This window comes from Elaeis guineensis, chromosome 4 (assembly GCF_000442705.2).
Source record: "Elaeis guineensis isolate ETL-2024a chromosome 4, EG11, whole genome shotgun sequence".
Classification (NCBI taxonomy): domain Eukaryota; kingdom Viridiplantae; phylum Streptophyta; class Magnoliopsida; order Arecales; family Arecaceae; genus Elaeis; species Elaeis guineensis.
In genome coordinates, this window is record NC_025996.2 from 26,870,019 (window position 1) to 26,896,453 (window position 26,435).

Below are 26,435 nucleotides of genomic sequence, written 5' to 3' on the forward strand. Positions count from 1 at the left end.
TTCGATTATTTGCTTAGCCCTAAAATGATAAGCAAAATAACCAAGATGAGCCTTACTCTATTTAGAAGCCATTAATTATTGTCAACACTAGATAAAATAAAATAAAATAATTATATGAAATAATTTAAAAATAACTTTACAAGGCCAATCTAACGCATCCTCATTCTTTCACCTAATGATTGGTAGATAACCAATTTATAGGTCCTACTTTGCTTCTTTTGTCGAGATGAAAGATACAAAAGGGTGCGTTAGCATTTCTACTGTTGGTGCTTCCCTTAATAAATAGATATTTGGAATCTGATTAGACGTCGATCAACAAGTGTGGCGATCTCAATTTCTTCACCATAAACTCTCATTATACATAAATGATCGTCAATTTTGGTGGTTTATTGGACTTCACTCAAATTTGGAAGACTATCATGCCCAAAATTAAAGGTCAAAATTTTCCTTCGGTGGGCTTTCAAGGGAAGATACTTGACTGCTAATTGTCAGAAGATGAGATCTAGGCCATGTCTACCAACTTGTATTCTTTGCAATTCTAGATAGGAAGAAAATTGCTTTAAATCTGTTCTTTTCTTGTCCATATTCTTTGCAAATCTAGAAATTCTTCAAGGATAAAATTAAATGGATGGAAAAACTACCTTTTTTTCCTCTCTTTTTATGAAGTTTGGAGAAGAATGAGAAGTCAAAAGAAGCATAGCATGGTTTTCGGACATCCTTGCTGCATCCATTTGCTGGAAAATTTAGAAGAAAGCCTAAGATATTCAATTATACTGCCAAGGCTCCAAGGTTACTAATCAAGGAAATTGACCGCTCATGAAATAAAAGGCCTTCTGTTTGTAATGACAAGTTTTCTTTGAAGTTTTAATCTTTCATATCCCTGATTGCTTAGATTTCTATCTTCTTTGTGTAATATATCTAGAAAAGAATAAGATGCTATCTTTGCATCAATGGTGACTTCAGTTATTCTTTAACCATTCACTCTCCATCCATGCATAGGAGCCCATTTTATTCCTCCATTTAGTACATCCTCTCTCAAACAAGGCATACATGAACACCATCTTATGAGTGGGTGCCAAAATATATATTGTAATGTGAGAATATTTCTTTGTCTACCTTCAAATCATATCAGTCTTAATTTTTATTGGCTTACACATTTAGTCTCCAAATTGGCGCCCTCCTCCGCTGCCCAATCTCCTAAATCCCAAATGCTGTGTGACTGTCAATTATGTAACCTTTGCTCCTTTGTTTTGGTCAACCTCATCTCCCTAGAACCTGACCATCAACTCTTTTCTATTATCCTCATATTTACAAATATTAAATACAATTATTTTTGTAGTTTGGGATGCTTTTGAGTATTATTAATTGCAATATAATGTCAAGGCGTCTCTAAGTTATGATGATGTTGTTGTGATTTAAAGTGTTAACTCTAGCAATATACAGTACCATCTATTTGTACATTGTAAATGACATTCGTTCGGAAGAAATAATTTTAAATTAATTTATCATCTAGAATTTTTTTTAATATTTTAGAAAATAACATTGGCAGTATATATCATGGAAGGCAAGGTTGGTTGACGTATCCGTTAAAGTCCAAAAATTTTTTTGTACAAGTGCACATTTGCCATATTAAAAATATTTAATAAAAAAACTTCAATCTAGGTCTACCAAATTTGATTGGAGTAAATTACAATTTTTTTAAAATTTATATTTATTTCATTTGTATCTAATAATTTATAAAATTTATGCTTACATCTAATTAAATTAACAATGTTGTCGAAACCATTTATCTCATATGGGAAGTTGAAATTATCTTTGCACAGAGAGAAGCACATGTTTCTTATTTCTTTGGATGGCTATTATATTATTTAAAATTATTTTAATCAAATCAGATCTTAGATGGGCATAGCTTCTTTAAATAATTAGATATGAGTATAATTTATTTTAATTTTAGAAGGTGTTTTCTGTAATTTGCTCTTGCTGTTATTATCACTACTTAAATCGCATCACTCCGAATCCATGCTTATCGGAGATGACCCCACGACCCACGAACCACGATTACGTTTTGCTCCATTGGCTTCTATCTTTGATTTCCTATATTTTTTTGCTTTTCCTTTCTCAGTTGCCAGACAAATTCCATTCGTCGCTACCGTTCCTCTGGCATTCCTCCTCCGTGCGGATGCCTCCTCCCCAACCCGTCTCATCTCCCCACCACTCCAACCTACTAGAACCCAACTCCGAGCACAATTCAACGGATCCCTGACCGTAATCGTCCTGCCCCATTACCCTATCCTTCCACTTGTCGCACTTCCTCTAATCCGTTCCCTTTTCACTTTCTCCTCCTTCTAGGGCTCGGATTCATTACGCCAATGCGCCCTTCCAAGCGCCTCCCCGAGGCCGCCGCCGCCGCCGCCGGTGGGATCCAGAGGAGTCGCGGCGCCGCCGTCGTCAAACTCGCCGCCCTCCTTCTCCTCTCCGTTCTCTCGCCGCTGCTCTTCTTGGCGGCGCGAGGCATTCGCACCTCCGTCTTGGCTGGTGAGTCCATTCTGTAGCCTCAATTCTTGCTTGAAAAAATCGATGTGTTTCCTCGCGAGATCTGCTTTGGAGAGGCCTAATCTTGACTTCATCATGTCGACTGGCCTTGGTGGGTTGGGTTATGATAAGAAAATCGTTTTTGTCTTATTAGGGCATTCGACCATTACCATTTTGTGTTGTTTGATTTATAGCTCATGTTGAGATGCGAATTTATGGGAAATCTTTGTGTGAGTGAATTTAACTGGCTCTGTCATTTCTAAATTTGTGTAGTTCTGGTGTGTTTCTTGGATAACAATCATAGTTAGTTAAGTGGACAGGAGGATGATCATGGGGCGTCGGTTGCTTTGACCTCTGCTTATTGGCTATCTCTTTGTGCCGATCAAAAAGAAGATTTGAGATTAGTGTCTGATATCGTGAAACCATTAACTGTTGTATGTCTCTCAAGTACTGGAAAAGAGGTGGATGCTGGGTCACTATCAAGGCTATGAGATTAGAGTTAGGATTTGGGTTGTTCTTATAAGCATTATAAGATTATCAGATTCTCTCTACATCAATCTCCAGCGTTGTTTCTACATGTATTACTGTCTAGATCTATATGTAGTCCATAGAGCTAATTAAATCATGGAAAATTTTATCAGTGCAGGAAATAAGTTTTGGAAGTCTGTTTCCATGAATAATATTAGTCTGCTGCCTAATAAAGTTATATTCATGATGTATGACCATTCTTTTATAATGGCAGTTTTTGAAGTGCATTTGATGATGAACATGGAAATTTGGAACAATTTGTATCATCATCCGATGCTTAATTTCCTTTATGCAGTGAGTGTTCTTTAAAGAGACAGTAAACTTGGAGCTTATAATTCATCATTTGTTGATGCTTGTGGTTCATATGGAAATGACTACATAAGGTGAAACTAGCCATGAACTTTCCACTTTTTCATGATTATTTTCACTGATGCTAGCAGTTATGTTTAGGTTGACATCGAAATATTTGTCGATTCAACTTTTAGTAACCATTATAGTAGATGATGCTGCAAGCCCTTTTTTTTTTTTGGTGGGGTAGGGGGAGGGGGTGGTGGCAGTTGGGATAGTTGTTGTTGTGGGTTGGAGAAACAGAAGTTAAGCATCAAATTCTGCTTTTGTTGAGTGGAAGGTACCTCACAACATAAGAAAATCTTGAGCCGTAGTTTTTATTATTTTCTTCTCTTTTATGTCTTTTTGTGCATGTCAAATTATGATAAACGAAATTTTGCCACCTTTCTTTTCCTTCCTTTCAGTTCTCATCTACCAAAAGCTTTGTGCCAAAATCCTCTCTCCATTACTCACTATTTGTTTTGGCACAACTACATCAGGTCTTATACTCTGTGAACATTAAAGCCATCCATCTTATACGTATATATGATATGCCTGTGACTACATATATACTCACACACAAAAATATGAATTCTTGCTTACATGCATCTCATACTTTGTTTACAAACATATGTAAATATTTCATCTAGTGTCAATTTTAACATAGAAGGATCTTTATCACATTTCCTACCCAAAAATAATAATTCTTGGGCTTGAAAACCACTGTTACACTCACATGGGTTGGCCATATAAGTAAGCAAGGCTTTCCATCTGTTAATGAACTTAACATAATCTAGTCACAATATAATTCATACACAGATAGTAGTGATAATCAGAAAAACTAAACTCTCCAAAGTAAAGTATCACATATATTCGTATATACTACCAAAAGTTATAAACAGGGTACTTCATCCTTACTATTCTAAACTTCTAGTATTTAATTTTTCTATACATAATCAGCAAACAACATTTTAATATACAAATTCATCAAAGCTAGGCCTAGCTTAATTACGAAGTTGGACTGGCCTTTGTATGCTCTCTCCAAAAGTTATTGTTAGGCTAGTCTTTAGTCCCTGGATCTGAAAAGAGATAAATGAAAATAATGAACCAGGCAGCTTAGTAAGTAGCAATCTACTTTATATAACTAGATCAAGCAAGTACCAAATAGTTTAACTTACAAATACATATAAAGAAATAATGCATTTTTATCAAGTAGGAGATCACATGATGCAGTAAAAAGGAGAGCACAACAGGTATTGACAGATTATAGGCTAGAAAAAGGTTAGGATTAAAGAAGGAACAATGAGAGTTTTAGGAAAATCTCAAGTTTTTGAAATTTATTGATAAAAAAATGACAAAAGATGGTTGCAAACCTATGTTACAGCACTTAAGTACTAGCGTTACAAACGTTTCTTTTAATCCCAAACCTAGATTAACTATTTTAAATTCTAGCAATTGAAAACTTATTAAAATAAACCCTGAGCTACAGTACCTATGAATAGTAATTTACTACAGTAAAACAGCAATTAAAATAAATAATCTATTTAAAATTTAACCCTAAGCTCCTGCATCATCGCAGATCTCTCTATTTTCAATAATATACATGTAGCCAAATAATGCATTTTATTACAGTAAAGTATATTGTCCAAGTTTCATGTTAACAATTGTACTCATATTCAAATACTTGATCACAGATATCAAATTTCAAATCCATTTTATTGTCCAACCAATAAGATGATGCCTGTATTTAACCTATGTGGAGTATATCATAGTACTGCATTTAGCCCCTGCGGAGTAGGTTGCATACCATATTAAACTCCTATGGTATGGGCCACATACCGCATTTAACCCTTGAGGTGTAGTTAACATACCGCATCTAACCCTGCAGTGGAGGTCACTTAACATATCTGACCTTCATGGTGTAGGTCACATACTGCACTTAACCACTGCGTTTTAGGTCGCATACCACTTGGTGAATGATTGCTTTATATGGACCTAGTTGCATCTCTACATAGCTCTTATAATAGGTTCATTTTACCGAATCACATTAATCTAAAATTCCTTTATTCACAATGCAGATTGGGAGGGCATCCGACACATTTCAAGCAAGCCGGTAGCATGCTCTTTAGAGTTTACTTTCATATTTTTACTATTTTAGTGTCAATTCCATGTACTCTTGTGCCTCATGTATGTTAACTGTATAAATACTGTTGCAGATTGTTGATTGGAGGGAACAATTGGCCATGCAACACATGAAATCTATTTTCACAGAGGAGGTATACTGTTGAATACTTGAATGATCTGCCAAATCAATTGCACATTGTCTTCTTCTAGTTTTCTCATGAGCTTTGTTTAGTGCTCATGAGTTAGTATTGAACTTGATGTGCCTATGCATTATGGTGACAGGTAATTGATATCATATCTGCAACCAGACATGACTTAGGACCATGGAGTCTTGATTCAGCCAGGAAAAACCATATATCATCTTCGTGGAAAGTTGGTGGACAGGATGAAGCTTCTCAGAACTTGACCATTTCAGATGTATTTCCTTTTGACTTTATATAAGTTTGTGGGTCTCCCAGCCTCAATTTGCCTACTGATCTTGTTGTATGTTTCGATTTCTTGAAGCCGATTCAAGCAGCTTCTGATGTTGCACAAAAGGCCTCCCATTCCAAATTAGAAATTGCTACTGCAGTTGGTGATTTGCTAGCAATAGATAAAGCGATTAAAAATGATTCTGGTAATTATTGGCTGCCCTTTTTGATATAATGTTTCAATTATTTATGCCTATAGTTATAAGTGAGCAGTCTCGTGTCTTTCTAATATGCAGATGGACATCTTCTTGACAATCCAGTAATACTTACCAGAAGGGTAATTATTTTTTTCACCTCTGGTGCTATACCTCTTGAACTAGAGTAGTTCTTCAAACCTGATTCAAGTAGATCTGTGGAACCAGGATCCTCTGTAGACACACGAAAAAAGAGAGAGAGAGAGAGATTGGGATACACTTCTTGACAGAGCATTCACATATTTTGAATCTTGCTACTGTGATGATTACCTTTGATTAATTTGATCTAATTTTTCTATTTCTTGAGAACTGTAGCGATTGAGAGAGAAAAGACGAGAAAGAAGAGCAGTAGAGTTGGTCCAGCAGAATGATGAAGCATTGGTGAAACTTGAAAATGCTGCCATTCAACGCTCGAAAGGTGTAAACTCTGCAGTTCTTGGAAAATATAGCATATGGAGGAAAGATAATGAGAATGAGAACTCTGATTCAACCGTAAGGTTGATGCGAGACCAAATGATCATGGCTAGAGTTTATTTAGTTATTGCTAAGTCCAAGGATAAGACTGATCTTTATCAGGAACTTCAGAATCGGCTAAAGGAAAGCCAAAGTGCACTTGGAGAGGCCAATGCTGATTCCGAGCTCCACCAAAGGTGAGGCTGTTTTTCTGTTTCCTGTCTTTCTACACAAGCGCATCATTAACTTGAAATATGTTATTTCCAGCGCACCTAAGAGAATAAAAGAAATGGGTCAGGTTTTGTCAAAAGCAAGAGAACAATTGTATGATTGTAAGGCAGTAACTCAGAAGCTCAGAGCGATGCTTCAATCAGCAGACACACAGGTTAGGAGCTTAAAGAAACAGAGCACTTTCCTAAGCCAGTTGGCTGCAAAAACAATTCCCAATGGGATCCACTGCTTATCTATGCGCTTAAGCATAGCCTACTATCTCCTCCCTCCAGAAAAAAGGAAATTTCCAAGGAGTGAGAATTTGGAAGATCCGAATCTTTACCATTATGCGCTCTTTTCTGACAATGTTTTAGCTGCATCGGTTGTTGTGAACTCAACAATCACAAATGCCAAGGTAAGGGTCTCTTTTCTTTTCTATTCTCCTTCTGGCTTTTGTAATTGCAACGATACCTACCCAACCACCCATTCCCTCCAGGTGTTTCTGCATCTGTCTTTATTTATGCATTTACATGTAAATTATGGTGGGGCAACTAACCTTGATATTGGTTTCAGGAGCCAGAAAAACATGTCTTCCATCTGGTCACCGATAAACTGAACTTTGGAGCCATGAACATGTGGTTTCTGTTGAATCCGCCTGGAAAAGCAACCATTCATGTTGAAAATGTGGATGAATTTAAATGGCTGAACTCATCATATTGTCCAGTTTTACGACAGCTAGAGTCTGCTGCAATGAAAGAGTACTATTTTAAAGCTGGTCATCATACTACTCTCTCAGCAGGTTCTTCGAATTTAAAATACCGGAACCCAAAATACCTTTCAATGCTAAACCATCTAAGGTTCTACCTTCCACAGGTTTATCCCAAATTGAATAAAATCCTGTTTCTGGATGATGACATTGTTGTCCAGAAGGATTTGACAGCTTTGTGGTTCATAGATCTCAGGGGAAATGTAAATGGTGCTGTAGAGACGTGTGGACAGAGTTTTCATCGGTTTGACAAATACCTCAATTTTTCAAACCCTCACATTGCGAAAAACTTTGATCCAAATGCATGTGGTTGGGCTTATGGAATGAATATGTTTGATCTAAATGAATGGAAGAAGAAAGATATTACTGGGATTTATCACAAGTGGCAGTCATTGGTAAGTTGATTTAAAAGCTTTGCTTGAATGCAATTCTTCATGAGTTATTGGCATTTCATATATGTCACTGATGTTTTTTTTGGTTTGTAAGACAACTAGCAAATGAGCACGCACAGTGCATGCTTGACAAAAGCATTGATTATCAAAAGTAGGATAAATAAATTATTTATTATATTTTATTTTGGTTGAAACAAATGTAATAACATCAAGAAGGAAAGATAAATTGAAAAATTCTAAGATCCTATATAGAAAGAGGATAAAGAAAGAAAAAAATTCCGAGATAAATTAAAATTAAGATAGAAGTATAAAATATTAATAAAAAATATCACTTGCAACATATAGAAAATTATTAAAAAGATAAAATATAATAGAATCAATTAGACCCAAAAAAAATGAAAATTAAAAATTTCAAAAAGTAAAAAGACAAATATATATTGTAAAACTGAAAACACAAAACAATTCTCAGAAACAAAAATTCCAAATAAAACAAAATTGAAATAGAAAATATGAAACTATGTAATAAAATAAAAAAAAGCCAAAGATAGCAAAAACTACAGGTAACATGGATAAATTAAAATTTTAAAGAATGAATTAAATATGAATAAAAGGAAATTAAAAATATCATGTGATTGATATGTCTCAGAAATATTACAAATTGATATACATAGGGTGAGTGATAAACTAAAAATATAAAATTAGATATACAAATATAATTAAACATTAATTGGGTTATGAAAAGGATGAAACATGAAAATAAATAGAAGAATAAAAATGGATGAAATTAGCAATGATCTGAAAAACAAAGTATAATAAAGTATATAAAAATAAAAACAAAGTAGAATAGAACATAAACATAAAGTAAAATCACAAAAGTATAAACAATTTTTTAATAAAACCAAAGATGGAATATAAAATCTGTAAACAAGAAATGTTATAATGAACATAAAAAAATACAGATGAAATTCCAGTGATAAAGTAGAAATAAAATTACTTTAAAATTTAAATACTTTAGATAAAATAAAACTAAAAATATAATTACTTTAAAATAATGAGATCAGAAATTTAACTGGGAATTTGGAAGGAGGGGGTGGAGATTGGAGTTGACAAGGATAGGGTAAGGAAACACGGGAGATAGGAGACATGGATGCAGAAAGGGAGGTGATGCTTTGTGTGTGTGTGTGAGAGAGAGAGAGAGAGATACTGAGGGCTAGGGTGGGTGCAAAGCCAATGAGAGAGCCATCCCGAGGGATTGGAGAGGTGCAATGCAGGGACAGAGATAGAGGGCGAGAGCAACAGTGGGAAGTAGAGGGGGTGTGAGGGAGAGGAGAGGATAGATGTGTGAGACAGAATAGGGAGTGCATCCGGATCTGAGGAATTTTTTTTCTCTTTTTTTGTTAATAAAATATTTTAGAAATATTAATTGTGGGTATTTTTGATATTTGATGGGGGTAATATATGCCAAAAGTTGGAACTCCCATTTTTCTAAAAAAAAAAAATACTGTATAGATATCTGAAACCTTGTCTTCTGTGTGTCCCTGCTTTAAGTCCTGTGATCAATTGAGAAATAGCTGCAGTATCGTTTTGCATTTGTCATGTCTTTTGATTTTTTTTTTTATTCATAAGCAGTATCCATGGATGGGCACTATATAATTCCTGGTCCATACATCTTTTGTTTGTAGATCAAGCCCTTAGTTATGCATACTACACATGGATGTGTATGTGGATTAATACTACATGCCTCCCTATGCATATATGCTATAGGAAGCAATCATAGCCTTGACCAGTCTATGTCATCTTATATGTTTTAGGTTGCTTGATGGATCTTTGCTTCTCATTCATTCCTGTGATTGACTTAGAAATTTATAGTGCCTTGCAAACTCTATCAGTTTCCTTTACTCTTCCACATTGCCTTTTAAATTTTTAGTGTATTCAACCTCCTCTCATTATGTAGGCCAGCTCTTATCTCTTGTGAAGATCAACCAAATCATGTAACTTCCATGTTTATGTGACTCATTAGCTTCTTCCATTTTATATGAATTAACTTCCCCTTCTAGTTTCGTGGAGCCTCAATCTCTATCTTCTCACCCTTGTAAAAACTCGCTTCATGTACCCATAGCCTCTATATTTCCTACATATACAACAATCACAATGCTATTTCATTTAAAATTTCCTAATACCTTACAAACATGTGAATACTACTTGTCGCTTCAAAGGCATATCATTGTTATATTTTCTGATTTTTCTAATAAAAATTTTCTGATCTATTCCTTTTTTTGTGTAAGGAATCCTGAGATGATGGAAGGAAACAATTTACATCTTTAGGTTTTGATAAACACCAGTTCCTTGCTTCTAAACTTGTTATTACTGAATATATGTAAATCACATATTCTAGCTTCAACTGATTGTGTCATTTCATCCTTGCAAAGCTGTCATGCATCAGGAGGCTTATCTATGAAAATTGTAGGGTTAAATGCTAAATGCTTATTGTTGGTAGGCTCACTGTAGCCAGAAAATCTTGTCTGATTGTGTGAAAACCAGGCATTAATTAGTTTTCTTTCCTGTCCTAGAACGAGAACAGGGCTCTATGGAAACTTGGTACACTTCCTCCTGGACTGTTGACATTCTACAAGTTGACTCATCCACTGGACAAGTCATGGCATGTTCTTGGCTTGGGGTATAATCCAAGCATTGATCGCTCAGAGATTGAGAATGCTGCTGTCATTCATTATAATGGGAATTTGAAGCCTTGGTTGGAGATTGGAATGACGAAGTACAGGAACTACTGGACCAGATACATCAAATATGACCACCCATATGTTAAGATATGCAACCTTAGTCGATAGTCAGACATGGCGTGATTGCTTGCAGGATATGCTTTTGCCCTGAAAGTAGGGAGGGTGCTTCTGTTGTGAAGCTGGAGAATATTAGATTTTTTGCTAGCCATTCTGCCTTGTTCCATTCTTACTGCTTACTCTCATTTTCCTTTTGCCGCACATTTTGCTTTTCTATTCCACATTTTTCTTCTTTTATGCTTCAATGGTATTGAGTGCTGACAATTGTTATGTGGTTCTATGCATGCATGTACTTGGAATATAATTAGAAGATTGCTGGAAATGTATGATGCAATGTCGTTCTTCCATTTTAATTTGTCTTCCTATATGCTAGAACCTTTTTTTTTTTTTTTTTAAAGATCTAGTTTGCTAGCGATGGAAGAATCATATGGATGTAGGCATGTTATATGGCAAGGTTTCAAATTTCGGTGCCGCTGTACTCTTTTTGATTGAAACACTGCAATACTGAGTATTGATACACGGCATGGGACCGTTCTGAGACAGTGTACTGGTGCCCTTTTATACTGGAATGGTATGAAACCGTGCAGATCGCCCTGTTCTGATGGTTCAAAACCTTGCTAGATCGTGTTTAGCAAGGAGATGAGAGCAATGGTTATGAAAATATTTCAAGGGGGTAGAAAAGCTTTTTGATAACTTATTCACGTGCATGCGTGGATTGGTTGCCGTTGCTGCGCAGCTTTATGCTATATAAAATTCTTGCGTGTATTAGCAGAGTAACTCTGCAACAGAGGCTGTACTATGTTTTGCTTCTGTCTGCCTGCCTGCCTGCTTCTACAGAATAGCAATGCAGAAATGCTCTCGTTAGTCTTCACCTTTTTGCGTTTTTGCTCTTTTTGGTCATGGCAGCCAACAACTCATTTCTGCTGCTTTATATTCAGTTTTGCAATTGTTAGCGGTAGTTGTTTACTCTAATGGTTTGTGATCACACTGCACAGATCACTGGTAAACTTCCACAAAAGACTTAGAAATCCTCTCTACTATGAAAAGTTAAGTATCGTCCTAGTTTGCTGCAGAAGAAAAAGCAGTTCTTTCTCCTTTGTAACAAGATAAACACACTTTCTTCGAGTGAGGACGGTAAATACTTGTTGGACGGTAGCCAGCCACTTCACCAGTGGTACTAAAAGGCTTCTCTCGTGGTTCGCAAAATGCCTATCAGTCTTTGGAGCTATGTTTGCTGAGGATGGCAATTCACAATCCAGTCAATTTGATCCACAAAAGGCTAGCTTTTAAAGGGTTCTGGTTTGACATAAATGTGTTTGGGATCAATATGTCTAGGCTTATTTATTGAATGAGTTGAGTGCAGATTTCAACTTTTGCTCTATTTAACTCCTTTTGACTCATTTAATAATTAAAATGGACCGTAACTGACACACATAACTCATTTAATATCTGCTTAATCTATTTTATTATGTTTAACCTAGTCTGCATAACATGTCTAATCTATTTAGTTTGTTTAAAATTCACTTAACTTATTCAATTTATTTAATTTGACTTGATTTATTGAATTATGCTGATCAGATTGAATTACCTATTTAACAAACATCTGATTTAGATTTATATTTTGATCTATTTAATAAAAAAATATATTCGAGTTGATGAATTTTTGATTTGATCCACGTCCAGCACATTTGGTATGGTATCCCATCCAACCTCATCCGATTGCCACCCTCATTCAGGAGTGCTCTGCAAGTAGAAACTGGCGCAAATCTCGGATACTGTGAATGTAGAGTCTAATGTAGTTTTTCCTTAGAAAAGATGCGACCTAGGATTGAACCTTTGCGTCAAATCTTCCCAATTAGCCTCAATGCTCCCCCACCCGCAAATATCAGGAGCTTTGAGGCGGTCCCCGACTCACGTCACGTAAGGCGTCAGGCAGTTATTTGTTGTCTTGCATGACGTTCCGTGCTCTAGGAGGACCATCCGATCCAAAACTAGCCGACGGTCGAATTTGAATGCTCTCCCCGACTGGAGGGTCCCATTGACTCCCAAGCGAAGGAGAATCGAGAAAGATTGCGATCTCTGCCCTCCGCTCTCTTTCCCTCCACACGTTCCCCCTGCCCTTATCCCTCGGCTTTCTTCCACGCCCAAACGGCCCTATTCCTCACTCCAATAAGCACAAGCATCCACCTGCTATCATCGTCGCTCGACGAGAGATGGCCTCCGAGGTCTGGCTATCCTTGCTCTCCCCTCGCCTTCCGTCCAGATCTCCTCTCCTCTTGAAGCCCTCTCTCCCTTCCTCCTCTTCTTCCTTCCGAAGATCTTCTACCGTTGCTGCTTCCCTTGGGCTTCTCTCTCACCGCCGGCGCAGAGTGCTCGTGCTGCGTCCCAGGGCCACCGATCAGCAAGGTTTGCAGTTTTTTGCCCAGGCGTCTCCTCGTCATTTCTCTCTTCTTGATATGTCTTGCGCTTCTTTTTGGTTTTCGCCTCAATTTTATTCAACATAAACTTTGGGCGTCCTGGGACTGCAATAAGAGACGCACGAAAAAGGAATTATGTCATAGTGAAATTACTTTGCCGATGATATTTGTTTATGCGTGAAGTTAACAGCATGTTCAGCACACGTAGAGGGCCCTAAAGTAATGGGGAAGATATGTTGTGTGTGATCGAGATCGAGTGACGATTAACCAAACGACAGAGTGGATATAAATCATTAATGTCTTCAAGCTTTCTTTTTTCTGCCTTTTCTTGTGCTTGTAGAAAAGGACAATAGGAATGGAGGTAGATGATGATAGACAAGGATATATTAGATGGAGTCTAGGAAGCAGAGGGTATTGATTGCTTCATAAGTTTATTGATTTTTAATCTGGAACTATTGGTGCATGTACACTGCAGGTAGGATGTAGAATGAATAATGCAGCAATTTGCTAGTAGATAGACACATCCAGCAAGAAATATTGGGAATGAGGCACTGAAATACGGGAGATTGCATAAAAGTGTGATGGATTAAGCTAAGAATGCGATGGAAGTGTCTTACTAATAGCCAAAATGTTTACAAAGGAGTATGGGCATCCATGACTTGCAAGAATGGCACAATCATCTCAAGGATATATCATTTTGGGTCATAAAACACCACTGTCAATGGTAGGAAACTTATGCTAGTAGATGCGTTTTGAAGACCAGTTCTTCTTCATCCTTTTTCTTTCTTGATTTTCAGAGGGTCAAACTTGCTTGATCTCCTTGTTCTTTTGCTGTTGCTTTTGTGTCTGAGGGAAATCTGTTGCTTTGATTCATAGAGATAACTCAAAGTTGTAGCTTTGAGATCACCCTCAATCAGGGATTTTGACTTTTGTTTTTATTTTTTTATGGACCACTGGTTTCTCAGAGGAAACTTTGCTGAATTTGTACAAAACTCACTTAACACCAATGAGTTAATTTATTTGTTTTCTCTGATGTTTCCATATTGAAGTTGCATACTGGCATGGTCAAAGTTAGTTACTTTAATAAAAATGATGTTTCCACATTTGAGTAACTGAGGAAATTACTTCAAGAGATTGCTTAAACACAAAGTAGACTTGATTGGAAGCACCTTAGGTTGTTCTTCCACATTGTGAGTTGTGGATATTATATTCAAGCAACCTTTTCATCTATTATGCTTCTTCACCATGTTTCTTGTGAATTGCTTATATTTTTATGGTCAAAGTTGCATACAATCTAATTTTGTCCTTCCTGATGTTAATGCCTCATTCCAGGTCAGCTTCAGGATGACGAAATTGTTGATAGCAAAATCTTGCCATATTGCAGCATAGATAAGAAGGCAGAGAAGAAGACGCTAGGAGAACTTGAACAGGAATTTCTACAAGCACTACAAGTATTCATTCTATTTATACTTGTTTATGCAAATGATAATATCTGTGACAAAATTTCCTAATTTGACAATTATGTAAACTATGTCTTATTGAATGTTGTTTGAGAGATACTGACTTGTTACTTGTTCTGCATTCAGTCTTTCTACTATGAGAAAAAAGCAATAATGTCTAATGAGGAATTTGATAATCTTAAGGAAGAACTAATGTGGGAAGGAAGCAGCGTTGTCATGCTAAGTATGTCTTTGCCTTTTTTATTACAAGTTTCATTACTATTTCAGTCCTTTGGCTGCTCATTTGAATTTCTATTCAAAGAACATATGTAGATCTTTTTAATATTATCATTTACTGAAATTTCTTTTATCCTTGTTATAATAGGTCCAGATGAACAAAAGCTTTTGGAAGCGTCAATGGCTTATGCAGCTGGGAAATCCATTATGACAGATGCTGAATTTGATGAATTGAAGGCGAGATTAAGGGTGTGTTTTTTTTTGAACCTTTTTTGGTTTCATTTCAATGGAAAGGGAAATATAACTGAGAATGAAATTGGAAAACAAAGCTTTCCCGAATAAATTCAATCTATCCTTATATTATACAGTTGTGGATAATTGCAGTTATGGTGGTTGGATGGTAGCTTTGTCATGATTTTTATTGGTTGGCGTATTAGCTTTTGAGTAACCTTAAATATGACTACCATTTGATTTTTATGGATGGCTATGGTTTTATCACATGCTCTGTCAGACTGAAAGGAATATCTGATGGATGGTTAATTTACCATCATTTTGTCATGCAAATGATGTGAGACATAATTCATTGATGGCGGTGATCCTATTACATGTGATGCATATGACTCTTTAATTTAGGGTGAACTGGTGAACTATGAAAAACACCAAATAATGGGTCTTTTAGTATGATTTAGTTAGATCCAATTAAGTTTTAGTTGCTCCTAAGATAGGCAAGTTAAGGGGTTAAAAAAGAAAATGTTGAGTGCATTTAACAGGTTCTACCATTTAAAAGGGTAAAATTTGAATAAAAAGAACAGCTGATGATGAAGTTCAAAAAGGAAAAGGGAAACACACAAAATTGAAGTAGGAGAGATAGATGCGTTGTTGTTCTCTTTATAGTTTAGACTTTAGACAAATAATAGTAAATATATTTATTGTTTAGACTAAACCCTTCCTCTACAAGATTTTCTTGACTCATGCTTAGCAGTTAGTATTTTTGATTGTTTAATTTTGTTTCATCACTAGAAGGTTCCATGCACTGATTCAGGTTGATTTTTGAGACCGGTTTAGGGCAACTCTTTATTGATGCATGCATGCATCCATGCATACATACATGAACATGTGCATGCATGCAGTGCATGCATACTTGCATGCAATGTATGCATGCATGCATGCTGCATACAGGTGTACCTATTCACATTTTGCAAGAAAATATGCAAATTACAAATATGACTTCATGATGTTACTTTATGCTTGCCTGCTTGATAGGCATCTCCAAGACATATGCAGTTAATTTATTATTGGTATGATGGCTGTTGATTATATGACATTCTGATCTTAACCATTTTAAAGATATAACGTCTAATATAAAATTGTTATTCTCAAGGGCAAACTGGCAAAGTACCTTTTGCATTTAGGTCAATTCATCTTTTGATATTTTCTTTTGATATTTTGGCACTATAGACTTCAGACACAGTTTGTCATTTACACGTCCCAAGCTATAGGATCCAGTGGTATCTTTGATTGGCACATGCATGAGTTTGTTGATACCACTTTCCTCTTTTTTTGGGTCTGTTAGTCCTTATGCATTCTGTTGGTTTATTACGTAGAAAGTTCAGATAAATTACATTATAATCACTTATCAAGTAATCTTCAAACTGTTCTATGTGCCCAAAGTTATTCTAGCAATCTAAACAAACAAATTATTATGTAAAAGATCATGTATATTACATGCAATTGTTACATCATCTTCAATGAATTTTCATTTAATGCACCCCATTTATGTATATTGTCTACCATGTATAAAAATGTAAGTCCTGATCTCCTGTTCTTCTGATTTATGAACTTTTTTTTTGTGTATATCATTTCTAGAAAGAAGGAAGCAGCATTGTGCAAGAAGGCCCACGATGCAGTCTTCGTAGCCGAAAGGTACATTAGTTAGTGAGTTTTCTGAATCCTTTTCCTTGCCTGCATAGATCTATGTATCATGAGTTCATGTCTGAATTTCCAGTTAAATGCTTCATTCGCACATCTTGGAGAACCTGACAATAATACTCATAGACGTGCTTATCCGTAGATCATGCTTATTTTTTGAGAAGACCTGCAGCTTCATGTATTTTCATTTTCATCAAATTCAATAATTACATTTGAATTTTTCTTCAAGACTAGTATAAGTCTTGCAGGATTTTTATTTTTATTTTTTTTAAATTTTTAAGTCACTATTAGCTGTTGTGGTTTTTGCTTTTACATTGATGGTCCATACTGCTATGTATAGAAAACAAGGGTTTGCTTAGCTGACAGGGATGGTGAAGTATGCAATGAACAGCTTATTAAGCAGCTTTCAGTGTTTGGCAAGATAAGCAACATTAGTCTTAGGTATGGTGAGATGGACTTTCTTTCTACTGAGTTGAGAAGCATGTTGGATCAAGAAGAAGTTCCTTCTCAATGAGCCTGTGATTCCGGTGTGGTTCAGTGGGCTTAGCAGCAATGTTAGTGCTGAGCAAGCATAAAATATCTCATCTATAGTCAATTTTTGCTTAGAAATCGGATATTCTTCAGGACTACTTTTTCCAAGTTTAAGTCTTATAAAATAGCATAGAAGGTCATACTCTTTCTTAGCAAATACTTTTTGAAAAGAAACGATTAAGGTACCAGGTGTCAATGTCAGTCACACATACCATACTGATACATGGCATGCACTGGTACCATAAAATATCTAACTCTTTGAAAAGAATTACAACTAAGACACCCCATTTTATTTGATTCTTTAACATTGGTTAAATTTAATTGCTTTATATGATTGTATAAAAATGTTTGAAATGGCTAGACATAGTTTGAAACTAATGTATCGAAATCTGTATTTATGCATAACCTTAGATATATGTGATTATTGCTGCTTTAGGCATTTAGCCTGCATGATTTCACTTAATTTATCATACAAACTGGTACTGTAAAACTATATGTGCACATTGAATGACAAAAATATGCCCAAGCTTCATGATGGAAGCTGTACGAAACAAATCTAATCTTACACATTAACTGCACATTGTAGCTATTTTATAGTTGCTGCTACCATGAGAAGCTCATGTACCAATGGAAATGCCAAAAAAAGATGCCTTTTTTTTTTTGGGGTATCCTGCCCAATTTATAAAGTGAACTTTAAAGAAATAGGGGAATTCTCAACTTTTTTGAATAAGCAAGTCTGTTCAGGATGATCGAGCAGAATTTAAAGGGAAAGTAAGGTCCAAGCTGGGATGACTACATATTGGGTATCTGCATGTATTGCTTTGATGCACACATGCTTAAATAGTTCAATACCAACAGTTCAGGTAGGTGCAAACTGTACGAAGGCAGACACCCATATATTGTGCCAACAATTTTCCAGGACAATCCATCTTGCATATGCGGTTATTGCATGGCTGGGCACTCTTATCCTTGTTTAGAAAGTATAAATTGGATGATCATTTGCAATGACAATCATGCCATTCACTTAGAGAAAAGAGAAGAATGAGTCCACTAGAACAGTTCATGAACATGGTCTTATCATACTCGCTTTGCATCCAATAAAACTTGTCAAAGTAGGCATATGAGTATGTTGAAGACTGCCAATACACTAAAACACAGAGACATGATGAAATGAATCAAGAATGTTAAAAGGAGGCTACATAGATCTCTGCAAGAAGAACACATGATATAGGGGAACCTTGCTTGTACTGAAGCTTATTGGTGAGAACTGCTCCCAAAAGTAGATAGGAGAGCAAAAAATTTTTTGGCAAAGAAGTGTTATTAAGCAACCAAGATTTAATGAGATCAAAAACAAAAGTCAATTGAAAAAATATCTACCTCATATTTGAGAAGGTGAACTTACTGTTTTTCTTGTTGCCATGATACTCATGGTTTAAGCAATAACAACTAGAGGGTTGTGTTTTCTATAGATCAGCAAGAGAATTTCATGGAAATAATTCACTTTGTTTTTGTTTCTGCATATTTGGGCTACATTTTATTATCTTTTGCTAGACTGGCACAGTTTTGAAAGCTTTGGATGCTTTTGCCCCTGGTCCCATTGATACAACTCCAGCCCCTGAATGTGCATTATACTATTGACAAATATGTGCATTCAATACTAAAATTGTGCATTGATATGAAAAGTGTGAGCTTTCACTAGTGAAATATGTGCATCCAACTCCACTTATACATACAAGCACAATGTATCTGCTCAGGTCAAGGTCAAAAGTGTCTGAAATTTTTTCACAACTTGGCCATTATGACAAAAATGTATACAATAGAAATTATCTAAATATGCAGTCAGTAAAAAAATGGCTGCTTTTGCAAGATCCCTATTGAGTGGTTCTGTCTTTATAAAGCAACGGATTTCTTGTTATTTGTTCTCCAACCTAGTCTTGGCTTCTCAAATGGTTTTAGTAATTCTCCTGCTTTCATGTGAGCATGCTTTTTGCTACATAATAATTCTATTTCTAACTGTCTTACACTTGTAGTGTTTTTTTACTGGCCTATGATGTTACCCTCTGAAAATACACGAGACAACTTTGGGGAAAACATCCCCAGACCTCTCTCTCTCTCTCTCTCTCTCTCTCTCTCTCTCTCTCTCTGCGTGGTCAAGTAAACTTTAAATGATAACATTTGTCAATGATTAGATAGATTGAACGTGACTTGTCCAAGATCTTATTGCCATTCAATCTGATAACAGTTTGCTGAAGTATGAACAAATGATCTCCAATTTCATTTAGAAAAAAAAAAGAAAAAAAAAACTCAGATTTTTTTTCCATGCGTGAAATCAACTGTTGATAGTTCAAAATCACTGACAAATGTGAATCAAAGCAAATGAATGATAAACTATGAGGCCTAGAATAATTATTAAGTCTTAAGAAGAAGCTAGTTACATGTAAAAAAACCAAGTGTAATCAAGCATTGAGATAATACCAAGATGCTGGTGCCCCATATTTGCAACTTAGAATTATCTAATAAGCTGCAAACTAAAAATAAAGTGGCGGGTCTCTTTTCAATTATGGACAACCCTAAGCTGTACCTTGGAATCTGATTCTCCAAAATACTATTGGTGGACCATTCAATGTAGACATATTGGTACAGCTCAATGAGCAATGCAAGTTTCATTAGCAAATATAGTACATGACTAATGACATGAATGTGGAACTTGCATATGCAGATTGGTTCCACAGCACGGACAACATCTCTCAATTTTTTAAAATCCAAATTTTTTCCAAATAATTATATGATCTCAGCATGACTCATTATAATGGCAGGGTGGGCAAATCTTTATGTATATAACTTGCTAAAATGTCAGTAAAACAACATATCCTTGGTTTCTTATCCTTTTGGAAGATCCATGTCTTAACATAAATGTAGTCTTTGTTTTTTTTTTTTTTTAGTTTCTTTCACATTTTTTTTAAATTCTTTCTCTTACAGGTCTACAGTGACTTGAGTGTTGACTACCTCAAGATGTTCTTATTAAATGTGCCAGCAGCTGTTATTGCTCTGACATTGTGAGTAATATTGAGTCTATGTATATAGCAAATATTAACTCTGGCTAAATGGATTTTCTGAGAGTTAAATTATGTCAATTATCGTAAGAATTAGTTGACTTAACATTGTGTCATATATCACATTTTTCACTCATTTTTATTTTTGTCATGCATAATGAATTTTGAGTACTTATTCCTGCCCTTTAGTTGAACATTGACCATATAAGTACCCCCACAGTTGAAATAACTAAGGCTCCTTTATTATTATCAGCCTGTCTCATAGAAGAATATCTGATGGTGCCTTCACGACTTTAAGACTTCTCCTCCATGGCCAACCCCATTTTGGTGGGAAAGGCTTGGATGATTGATGTTTGTAGAACCTTAATATAGTCCTTATAGAGTGATGTGCTTGTGCAACTTTGTTTTGGGCATTTATTATTATTCATGCATGCACAATTAGCAGCAACAAAAAATGGTCCTATCTGGTGGTAAAAAAATTGTTCATTATGCTAATTGATATTTCATTTGCCTTCTGTGGTATTAACTGCATCTGTAATCTGAATGACTTTAAAATTGGTAATCTTTTATGCAATAATTTTGGTCATTCATTTTCTAGGAATGTGCTCTTATTTTCCATTTATTTTTTGTTATAACAGGTTTTTCTTTCTAGATGATCTGACAGGCTTTGAAATTACTTATCTTTTGGAGGTTAGTTAAGACTCCCTTGCTTTAATACATTCTCGTCCGTTATTGTGCCAGTTGAATGACTAGTTCAATACTTTGATACAATTGAACCTCTACTTAGTAGTTAATTTTAATGGGCGATACATGCACCCTGACCTTTTTTTGGCACGTATACACTGTCTCTTTATGGTTTGTTCGTATGGCTTAAATATTTAAACTGTGTAGTTGAAACATAAAATACACATGCACACATACATGAAATACAAAAGTATAGGGGCTCCAACTAGCACTCAGTATTTGCTAGGGTTAAGCCCATAAATGGATGGGGCCCATCCATGATCAATTCTAGTTAGGCCTGGTCCAGATCAATTATGAAAATCTGTGGATCAGGTTTGTATCTGAAAAATGATCCATTTATGAATTGACTAGGGATTATCACTTTTTTCCTATTCAACTATGCTGAATGAACACATGCACTGACCAGGTCTAAAACTAGTCAAACATTCGGTGACCCAACTCAACCTTGCTTGGCTCATTGGCTCAACCCAAAAACCCATGACTTTGAAATCAATCACCTAGTTGCCATATATGGGTTTGTATGTTTGTTAAAGTGTTTTTTTTTTCTTTCGAGGAACAAGTTTACTGATTCATATGTCGAAGGTTCAATTATTGTCGAATTGCATCCTTGTTAGTTATACCCATTTTAGTTATCTCCCTTTGTACTTCATATCATTACTAGTTTTCCTCCTAGACATCAAATGATCTTTGTTTCTTGCATTGGACCAAATACTGTACTAAATCTGACCATTTTTGTTGTTGGGTTGGACTTGGACCATGTTTGTCTTGGTCTGGCCTAAATGATCTAGTGGATCCAAAAAATTTTTGTTGGAGCCAACTCATCCTGACCCAATAAGCCTACTGTTTGGGTTTGAGCCCAAGCATGATGCTAACCTGACATGGCCTAGTTGCAGTCCTAGTTAGGGGGTTCAAATCTACTCATAGGGCCTCTAACTTGGAGTTGGTATCTGCCGGAGTATCATTTATTCTGCTTAGAGTTCAATCACTTCTTGGTGTTTGATGAAAAGTCTAGGGTCCCTGTTTTCTGTGAATGCTTGTACGAATGTCAGGTCCTTCCCATTTCTGAGAATTTCTTTTCATAGATTTGTACCTAAATGTCTTACTAATACACTTCTTGTGTCCACCATGAGTTCTTGAGGATAAATGAGAGGGGCCAGGAGGATATTTTATTTTTAGCTAATAATTTTTTTAAGGAACAGATCCATTTCTTTTTTCTATCACACTCTTGAATCTGTCTTATTGGGGAATAATTGATACAGCTGATTAACAAAGATTCCTTTATTGTATTATAATTGCTATATGGAATGTTGAATGCTGATATTTGGTATTTAAAATTTCAAGGAACATTTGAGATTAAAGAGTAAACTATTGAGCATTATGTGAAGCTTTAGCCACATTGGCCTGATTCTTTTTTTTTTTTGTTTTTTCCCTTTTCAATGAGAATATCTTGGATTTGATTTTTCTCTCCAAATACGTCAGATTTTGTTTTGAGTATTAATCATACTTTGAGAAGTTTTTATTTTGTTAACCTTTTTTTTATAATCTGTGTAACCTATTCACATTGTAGGTTAAACAATGACATCATAAACAGATCGCAGTTTAAATGTTTATTTGTTGCCAATAGCACAATATGAAAAAAAATAACATTAGTTACTAAATTATTATGATCAATTGATGGCTGGATTAATTGCACTTTAAGAAGTAGCCAGTTGATAGAATGAACTTGCATCTAGGACTTGCAAGTAACCTTTATGCTCCAATACCTTTTGCTTTTTTCCAATTTATCGGTTTTCATAATTCCTGTTGCTTCATATTAACAATTTGTGCTCCATTAGTGTATCTAACTAGTCTTAATGCATCATTTACTTTTCCTTTGTACTGTTGAAGCCTTCACTTAGCTTAGCAAAATTTTGCTTACAAAATTGCTGTTATCCAATGCTTGTACTTTATTAAAATTGCTTCTTGACTGACCAGTTCATTGTCATAATGCAGTTGCCAGAGCCCTTCAGTTTCATTTTCACATGGTTTGCGGCTTTGCCTCTTATATTTTGGTTATCCCAGTTACTCACCAATGCCATTGTGAAAGATTTTTTGATCTTAAAGGTGAATCTCCTATTAATATTGTGCTTCTTAGTTTACAATTTTTAAAGTTTTGAAATGCCATTTTTTAATAGAGGTGCAATCTAATAGATACTTTGTATACCCAGGGTCCCTGTCCAAACTGTGGCACAGAAAACAATTCCTTCTTTGGAACTATACTGACCATACCTAGTAGCAGTACTACAAATACTGTTCAAATGCTCAAAGTATGTTTTTCAAGCTTGATAATTCCTTCTGTCAAGATTTTTCATCAAGCAAGAATTCCTTTGTCAAGTCTCTAAATTATTGACATTCATGTTGATTTCCTTGTTCGGAATGCTGACATTGCTATATTTGTCAGTTGTGGCACTACATTGATATATGATTCAACAGCACGCTTAATTACACTTCCTGAACCAACTGAAGCATAAGCCCTGGTAAGATATGAGCTTTCTTATACTGTGGAGTGTATCGTCAAGACTTGGAATATGGTAGCTATAAAGTGTGCTACTTAGGTTAGATGGAAATTGTCATGTTTGATGCTTCAACTTTTTGTGAGATGTATTAAATATTCTGTGTGGAAAATTTAATCTTGAGGAGAGAACTTGTGGTTGGATGGAGATTGTCAAGCTTGTTGCTTCTCCTTTCATAAGGTGAATTAAATGTTTTGTAGGAAATTTTTCCAGATGAGAGACAACCTGATGCATTTTTTATTATCTCGTGAACTGCAAACATTTGAAACATTACTTACTAAATTCAAGCTTTGAGTTCTTTTTTTTTTTTTTTTTAATTTCATTTGTATCTTACTTATTTTGTCGAGTTATTTAAAATTCTTGAGCTTTAAATTTGTTACTAAACGATGAAACTATCCTTTGCATCTCATAACCTGTCTTTCATGAGAACATGATGAACCATCGTAATTGTCACTAATGTTCATATTTTTGTTGATTTTGATGATCATTCTTGCCACTTCTATACTGAACACAGTTTATCTTGTCTCCCATCAGCCGGATGTTGCAAGTATGAAGATGATTTTTACCAAAAAACAATGCTTCCTGCTGGTAACAATCTGCAACTTGTCCACATCTGAACTCACAGTTGTATCTTATACCATCTACAAATTATCATTTCGCACTTTGCCAAGAATTTTGCAGAATTTTAAGCCTCTTTATGATCTTCTGTGGTTGTTGACCACCAGACCTCAACCAAGTAGTGGGTTTGTCCTTATGCATTCTTCTTTTTCATTTATGCTTTCAAGTGCTACATTCTTCTGTTATGCAATTTTTTTTTCAAAATCGTTACCATAACTTTCATTTGGGATGGGATGACCATTTCCCTCCTCGTTCTGAGCCTTATAGACAAACCGGTGACCCAATATTTACTAGATTCTCCTCCAAGGTTTGTTGTACGTGACCATATCATAAAAATCTGGTTCTTCACTTTATCCTTAACTGGTATTAACTCCTTTACTCCTGTCTGCATGTTTCTTTTTGTTTCCTAACATAGTCATAAATTGACCTCATCATTCTTGTATGAATAGTAAACTATGCATCTGAACCCATGTGAGTGCATAACATTCTGATCCATATGGCATAACAAACCTTGGTGTTGACTTACAAATTTTTCTCTTTTTATAGGCATTTGGAGATCACATATTAGAGTAGTATACATGCGCATGTTATTAATGCACTAATTTTGTTAATATTTTTTTCTTCCTGCGAACCAGAATATGAGCGTCAAACAAGTAGGTCAAGAGGGTCAAATAGAGTTTTTAAGGGGATTAGAGTTAATAGGTGGTCACTGAATTGGTGTGAGTCAATATGTCTAATTGTAGGATGAGTTGACCATCAATGATCTGCTTGTCAGCCAGGTTAACCCCATGCTCCATACTTTGACTTGCTACTAGATTCATCATCATCCTGCTTCAGCAAAGACAATTCCAATTGGTTACAGTGACCTAAAGCTACTCCTTAAGTGTTTGAACTGGCCTAAAGGTACTGCTTAAGTGTTTGAATGGTATTTCAGTTCTCTACAGATGAAGGTAGTATTTTTGAGGTGCGCAGCTTGTCCATCATTTGAAACTAATACTACTTTGTAAAAGTGGTAATCTCATTTTAAGAATGATTCAAGATATCTCAAATCTTATGTCCAAGGCTTAGAGTTTCCAAAATTTTGAATATTGTTATATTTGTGCCATTCTCACAACTTTGCCATTTATTGTTCAGTTAAATGGAAAAAAAACAATAAAGTAGAAATTGAAGAAAATCACAGTCATTAAAGTACTACTATATATATCAGAGCAAAAAAAAGAAAAGAAAAGAAAAGAAAAGAAAAGAAACAGAAAGTAATTTAAGACATATCAGAAAGACAATCCATTCCAGGTTTCATGGTCTGAATATGTAAATTTTTTTAATATAAGCGGCCCTTCGTCTTACCCTCCCAAATATGCTGTTACTGGTTTTTCTCTGCAACACACTAGTGAAGAATTACTGGAAGTATATATTGCATGTTTGAATATGTCCAAAGGTAGGAAAATCAATAAAGAAAGTTCATTGACTGCAAAAAAAATCCTACACGCTATAATGGAAATGTTGACCATGGACGTGCTTATTGTGCAGTTTCATGAAAAAAGGAGCCTGCAGCTAAGCAATGCGCACTTACTGATAGTTCAGACTCCATGTGCTGCTGCATTCTGCCTATGGACTTGTAAAGACATTGGTTTGAACTGTCATGTCCATACATTATTCAAGAAAAGCTTCCTTACAATTGAAGTTTGCATATTTGTGTACATCTACAATTACCATTTGCTGTTCTTTGTAGTTGTTTCTGCATGCAACACAGAACTCAGCCAAAATGATCGAAGACTACCTATATAATTCTCCTTGTATATATAAAAGCTTCACTTTTTGCTATCAAGTCACTATGAAAGTGCACCCAATATATACTTTACTATTACCATCTGATTACTTCAATTGATGACACCACCATCATTGTATTATACCAGTAAGGTTGGATGTTATAATAAAACATGTTCATTTGCTAGATCCAGTCCTAATTGGATATTCTTTAGATGTTGAGTTTAACATGAGTGCTACTTGCCTCCAATTTAATTTTGAGGTGCTAAATTATCATGCCAAACTTCATGTCATAATATGGGCAATACTTTTGCATGTCAGCGGTGCTTATTGTTGTGTGGAGGGGACTAGTCTATTTTG

General features: G+C 35.4%; 2 protein-coding genes across 4 annotated transcripts; both read left to right on the plus strand.

Annotated features, from left to right (window-relative positions):
* Positions 1-2,038: 2,038 nt before the first annotated feature.
* LOC105043225 (polygalacturonate 4-alpha-galacturonosyltransferase) lies at positions 2,039-11,138 on the plus strand. Of its 3 annotated transcripts, XM_010920696.2 has the most exons (11): positions 2,039-2,265; positions 2,350-2,535; positions 5,466-5,500; positions 5,604-5,663; positions 5,794-5,928; positions 6,016-6,127; positions 6,218-6,258; positions 6,491-6,825; positions 6,896-7,253; positions 7,412-7,999; positions 10,567-11,138. In XM_010920696.2, exons 2-11 carry the CDS (start codon positions 2,370-2,372, stop codon positions 10,840-10,842), a joined length of 2,106 nt encoding a protein of 701 aa, XP_010918998.1. In that variant the 5' UTR covers positions 2,039-2,265; positions 2,350-2,369; the 3' UTR covers positions 10,843-11,138. The 3 variants fall into 3 exon arrangements, with proteins under 3 accessions (XP_010918998.1, XP_073112038.1, XP_073112039.1); XM_073255937.1 differs by having other exon boundaries at positions 2,039-2,535; XM_073255938.1 differs by lacking the exons at positions 2,039-2,265; positions 2,350-2,535 and adding an exon at positions 3,425-3,443.
* Positions 11,139-12,909: 1,771 nt separating this feature from the next.
* LOC105043224 (PGR5-like protein 1A, chloroplastic) lies at positions 12,910-26,262 on the plus strand. Its single transcript, XM_010920695.3, is given in 12 exon segments — positions 12,910-13,197; positions 14,541-14,659; positions 14,795-14,891; positions 15,033-15,133; positions 16,751-16,807; positions 20,324-20,400; positions 21,036-21,087; positions 23,134-23,244; positions 23,349-23,435; positions 23,437-23,447; positions 23,582-23,657; positions 25,839-26,262. Coding segments are annotated over 11 exon segments (975 nt in total). The 5' UTR covers positions 12,910-13,004; the 3' UTR covers positions 23,652-23,657; positions 25,839-26,262.
* Positions 26,263-26,435: the final 173 nt, after the last annotated feature.